At 53.8% G+C, this 6,000-nt stretch overlaps 1 protein-coding gene across 1 annotated transcript; it reads left to right on the top strand.

Moving 5' to 3' along the window:
• Nucleotides 1-604: 604 nt before the first annotated feature.
• On the top strand, nt 605-5,416 carry ABHD15 (abhydrolase domain containing 15). Its single transcript, XM_066263154.1, has 2 exons — nt 605-1,604; nt 3,869-5,416. Exons 1-2 carry the CDS (start codon nt 724-726, stop codon nt 4,392-4,394), a joined length of 1,407 nt encoding a protein of 468 aa, XP_066119251.1. The 5' UTR covers nt 605-723; the 3' UTR covers nt 4,395-5,416.
• Nucleotides 5,417-6,000: the final 584 nt, after the last annotated feature.

Below are 6,000 nucleotides of genomic sequence, written 5' to 3' on the forward strand. Positions count from 1 at the left end.
CTGCCCGCCTTAGTCGTCGAAGGCCCTGAGCCAGAACACCCGCCCGGCTGGGGTATTGGGCAGTTGCCGGCGTCGAGCGGGCCGAGAGAAATACCAAGGTCAGAGAGCACGGCCGAGCCCGGGGGCGTGGCTGGTGGCTTCGGTCGCGGCTCCTAGAGCCCAGGATCCCGCGCCGGGAGCTGAGGTTTATTCACTTCTCTCTTTTGCAACTTCTCAACAGCGGCCCCTGAAGGCGCAGCGATACAAGGGCTCCCCCGCAGCTACACATCGCGCGGGGTGGAAGAGCGGGGATAGAGGACTGACTCATGCACATCCCGGTCCCCCAAGTTTCGGTCTTGGAGTCTCCCCACTTCTCTGCTGCCAACAGCCCACTCTTCGTCTCGCTGCCCTCCCCACTCCCTTCCGGATCGCCAGCGCGTCTACGCTCCCTCTCCGTGGCCTCGGTTCCTTTCACCCTCTGCTCCTGCTTGTCGCAATCGCTGTACAAAGGGCTGGGGGCGGGAGGGGGGCGGGCGAGGGGAGTCGAGCCCGAACTGGCTGCCTCTGAGGGGCCGCGGCCAATCCGGAGGGTGCCCCCCCCGCACCGCGCGGGAGGGCCCTAGGCAGCCGCCCGCGGCCGGGCGGAGCCGCGGGCAGAGCGGGGAACTAGCCGAGGGGACGTCCCCATCGCCTGCCGCTTGCCGTCTGCCACCCGCCACCCACCCGGGGCTCTCCTGCCTCGCCATGCCGCCGTGGAGCGCCGCCCTCGCCCTGCTTCTGGCCGCGCTAGCCCTGCTTGGCCTGCTCGCCCCAAGGCTTCGGCGCCTCGGGAGGCGCGCCGTCGGAGCCAGGACCCTGCTTGGAGCCGAGGGCCGGGACGACGACGAGGAGGCGGACAGCGGAGGCCCTGCGGACCAGTTCAGCAACGGGCGAGAGCCGCTGCCCGGCGGGTGCAGGCTCATCTGTAAGCCGTCGGCGCTGGCGCAGTGCCTGCTGCGCGCCTTGCGACGCTCGGCGGCGCTGGAGCGGGGCCCGCGCTCCTGGCTCTCTGGGCCCCACCTGCAGACCCTCTGCCACTTTGTGTTACCCGTGGGGCCGGGGCCTGAGCTTGCTCGGGAGTACCTGCAGTTAGCGGACGACGGACTGGTGGCCCTGGACTGGGTCGTGGGACCATGCGCCAGGGGCCGCCGAGTCACGAACGCGGGGGGCCTTCCCGCGGTGTTGCTGGTGATCCCTAATGCGTGGGGGCGCCTCACCCGCAACGTTCTCGGCCTCTGTCTGCTCGCCCTGGAGCGCGGCTACTACCCGGTCATCTTTCACCGTCGCGGCCACCACGGCTGCCCGCTGGTCAGCCCCCGGCTGCAGTCTTTCGGGGACCCGTCCGATCTCAAGGAGGCGGTCACTTACATCCGCTTCCGACACCCCGCGGCCCCGCTGTTCGCGGTGAGCGAAGGCTCTGGCTCGGCACTACTGCTGTCCTACCTGGGCGAGTGTGGCTCCTCCAGCTACATGACGGGAGCCGCCTGCATCTCGCCGGTGCTGCGCTGCCGCGAATGGTTTGAGGCCGGTCTGCCCTGGCTCTACGAGCGGGGCTTTCTGCTCCACCAGAAGATCGCCTTCAGCAGGTGCGTAAACGGAGGCCGCAGACCAGTAAGGGGGGGAGGGAATAGTGGTCTTGGGTTGACGAAGACACAGTCTACTTGGCATGGACTCAAACAGGTCTAGGGCAATTGGGGCACTGTTCTCCTCACACACAGTCTGAAGCTGTCCAAACCTTAGACAGAACCAGGGAAGCTAGTTTAAAATCCATAGAGTCTAGCATCATCAGGCTAAGTCAGCATCATCAGGCTAAGCAGGGCCTCCTGCCCTGGGCCCCCTGGCCTCACTTCGGCCTCACGGTGTCCAAGCAACCTGAGCACCTGCCCCACCGCAGCAGAGGCAGTGCCTGACATTTGCCATTTAGTCCGGAATTTGTCAAGTCAGCAAAGAAGGCTCTGGAAGCAATTGCAACTGATTATCTCTCCAGAATGTTCCCTTATATTGAGACTAGAGGTGACAGGAATAAAAAATTTAGACCTGACAAGTGTTTTTGCATATTTCTAGGTATGTATGTACTCACTGTTGAAAAAAAAAAAATCTCCAAAAAGAGAACAATTCCCACAGCACACAACCAGGCTCCAGCTTGCACTGCCGCTTTCCTCAGAGATGGAAGAATGAGGTCAAAGACACTATGGCAACAGTGTGGTGTGGCAGAAAGACCTGGTATGTGGGGTCAGGCCACTTGAGTTCAAATCCTGAATTTCCAACAAGTTAGTGAACTCCCTGAAGCCTCTTTTCTTTCTTCAGTTAAATGCAGTTAATAATAACTACCTTCCAAGGTAGTTATACATGCGAAGTGAGATCATGGAAGTGAGGGGTTGGCACTAGGTAGCTGCTGAATAAATGGTGGCAACTGTAATTTCTCTTTCTTTTCTTGCCCCATTTTGCCTCCTGTTCTGAGATCAAACCCTGAGCTCAACAGCAGCCCTTTGCTATGGCAACCGAGAGCCTCTAGTTTCCATCCCCAAATGACCACCACTAGTGTGACCCCTACACCAGCGTGAGGATAAGGTGAGGAAAGTGGAGAGGAAACCTGAGCCTTCAGTCACTTCCCTGCCTACAGAAGTGTGGGGTTAAAAACTCAGGATGAGCCTGACCAGGCGGTGGTGCAGTGGATAGAGCATCAGACTGGGATGCGGAGGACCCAGGTTCGAGACCTCGAGGTCGCCAGTGTGAGTGCAGGCTCATCTGGTTTAAGCAAAGCTCACCAGCTTGGACCCAAGGTTACTGGCTTAAGCAAGGGGTTACTCAGTCTGCTGTACCCCTATGGTCAGAGCACATATGAGAAAGCAGTCAATGAACAACTAAGGTGTTGCACCGAAAAACTGATGATTGATGCTTCTTATCTCTCCGTTCCTGTCTGTCTGTCCCTGTCTATCCCTCTCTCTGACTCTCTCTCTGTCTCTCTGTAAAAAAAACACAAAAAACAAACAAAAAAAAACCCACCTCGGGACAAGCCTCTGAATATTTTCAGAAGACACACATCCAAGTTCAACGGTTAATGCTGGATTGATCCACTCAAACGTCTGAGCTGCCCGGGCTGGCCTCCTCACCAGGGTCCCAGGCTCTCTCCAGGAAGTTGGCAACAGCAAAGTTGTCTCCTTTCCTAGAACGGTTGCTCTTAGACTCCAATTTGGTAATTCACCTTGTAAATTAATTAGTCAACTCTTCTGCCACCCAGTCCTCTCTAGGAATACCTTTTTTGCAAACTCATTTTTCATTATCTGGATAATATATTAGCTTTTAAAACACAAATAAACTAATACAACCTAAAGTAAAATGTTAATCATGGTGGGAGGAGGGGGTGACACCTGCAGGTCTGGATAGTCTGAGCCAATGAGTTCTAGGAGGGGTTCAGGAGGTGACAGCTCATAGCAGTTTCCCCACAGAGGATCACAAGTTGAGGTTAGGAGAACTGTCACTGTAGTCTGGCGGCTGTAAAGTCAAATGTTGCCTCAGCGCTGAGCAGGTAATGCCATGAATGACACACCTGGTAAGAACTGTGACAAAGGAAGGAGAGAGGATATACCCTGATTGTTGTCCTCGGGAAGGCCAGCCCATGTCTCCAGATATTCTCATTGGAGCCAGATAGCTGCATCTTATGAGAAACCTCCTGATTTTAAATGATGACAATGAAATAAAAGTTAAAAATAACCCACATTATATAGCCAAAGAAAACCTCTGTTGCCAGAATTCGGCCTGTGCACTGCTACTCTAGTTTCTGCTGTCAATTTGTTTTCTAATTCTCCCCTCTCTTCTCTATCTTCCCTATTCAATTTCTTGCTGCCAGGTATGCCACAGCCTTGGAGGACACAGTGGACACCCGCAAACTGTTCAGGAGCCGCTCCCTGCGAGAGTTTGAAGAGACCCTCTTCTGCCATACCAAGAGTTTTCCCATCAGCTGGGACACCTACTGGGACCACAACGACCCCCTCCGGGATGTGGATGAGGCAGCTGTACCTGTGCTGTGTATCTGTAGTGCTGATGACCCTGTGTGTGGGCCCCCAGACCACTTTCTACCCACTGAGCTCTTTTACAACAACCCCTACTTCTTCCTCCTGCTCAGTCGCCATGGAGGCCACTGTGGCTTCCTGCGCCAGGAGCCCTTGCCAGCATGGAGCCACGAGATCATCTTGGAGTACTTCCGGGCCTTGACTGACTTCTTCCGAACAGAAGAGAGGCTGAAAGGGCTGAGCAGGCACCGAGCTTCATTCCTAGGGGGCCGGCGTCGCTGGGGAACCCTGCAGAAGCGGGAGGTCTCTCCCTCCTCCAGTCTGGAGGAGATCTTTAGCTGGAAGCGATCATATACAAGGTGAGACCTGGCGGGAGAATCCTGTGTAACAGAGCTAAGCATGGCACAGTCCTGAAAAGGCAATGCGGACTGAACGCAGCCAGCGGCTCTAGTTCCTGGCCACTGATTCAGCCCCCTTTTCTCTTCTGATCTGTGGGAAAAGACAGAACTTCCAGCTCACTGCCATTTACTTTACCCCAAGCAGAACTCCTGCCCAGGCTGTCTGCTCAGCACATTTCTGCTTATCATGGTCACTCTCTCCTGTCATCGACCTCATCAGCCAAAGATTAGCACCATTTGAACCCATGGACTCGAGATAAAATGCTGTCTCCCTAGCAGTGACTACAGAGAAGATGAGTTTATGTGCGTCATTGGGCAGCTCTGTTCCACATAAATAATCAGCTCTCTGATCCTAACTCTCAAGCTGGAGCCACTCGGTGTAGTGAGGACAGGATGTTTGTGTCTCGGTCCCACTTCCCTCATTTTGTTCTGCGGTTGTGGCACTCTGCAGACTACACGCAGCAGCGGCTGTGGAAGTGGGCTTGCGGAGCTACGGGGCTGCGTCTGTTTCGCGTGAGGTTGAGAAGGGCGGCAGAGGCAGTATGGGCAGCCCTGAGACCCGCCAAGAGCCACAGGGTCGCGATTGTGAATGCCTGTATCTGCAGTAAGGTCCAGCCTCTCAGACATCTTGTGCAAGTCTCCGTTGGGAACCGGGCTGATCTACGGCGTCTGCCTAGGACCTCAAGCCTCACTAGGCAGATACCAAGGATGATTTTAGGAACAGGAAGTCCTTGAACCCAGTCTGTTAGACCATGACTCAAGGCAGTGATGGGATTCAAATAATTTAACAACCGTTTGTCTGCCCTAATGACCGTTTTAAGTATAAAAAATGATACACCGAAAGGTAGTTTATTATTTCATGCATTTAATACTTAAATAAGAACAATAAAAGAGGTACACAAAACTAGATGATAAGAGTGAATTTAAACTATGAATAAAATATTTCTTCTTAATGAAGAAATATTAAATAATACCTGACAAAAACAATAAAACTGTTATTTAAGATATTTCCATATTGCTTCTTAATTGGTGTCCTCACTTTCAATTTTTTTCACCTATGGATAGGAATGACCTTTACTATGGGCACTCAGAATATGCTATTGTGTAGATGAACATTAAAAAAAGAGTAAAGATGCCTGACCAGGTGGTGGCGCAGTGGATAGAGCATCAGACTGGGACGTGGAGGACCCAGGTTCAAAACCCTAAATTCCCCAGCTTGAGCGGGTTCACCAGCTGGAGTGCAGGGTCGCTGGCTGGAGCGTGGGATCATAGACATGACCCCGTGGTTGCTGGCTTGTACCCAAGGTCACTGGCTTGAGCAAGGTGTCACTTGCTCTGCTGTAGCCAGGCCCTGGTCAAGGCACGTATAAGAAAGCAGTTAGTGAACAACTAAGGTGCAGCAAAGAAGAATCCCACCACTGTCTCAAGAAGACAGACTTTCAGGCACTCTAGCTGCTGTCTCTGGGACTATTTCTGGGGATTATTACTCCAGTGAGCTCTGGCCAGAGCTGCTTTTCTCCTGCAATGGTGGGTTTTCTCTAAGTGTTGAACAGTATAAACCTCATTTCTTA

This window comes from Saccopteryx bilineata, chromosome 2 (assembly GCF_036850765.1).
Source record: "Saccopteryx bilineata isolate mSacBil1 chromosome 2, mSacBil1_pri_phased_curated, whole genome shotgun sequence".
Classification (NCBI taxonomy): domain Eukaryota; kingdom Metazoa; phylum Chordata; class Mammalia; order Chiroptera; family Emballonuridae; genus Saccopteryx; species Saccopteryx bilineata.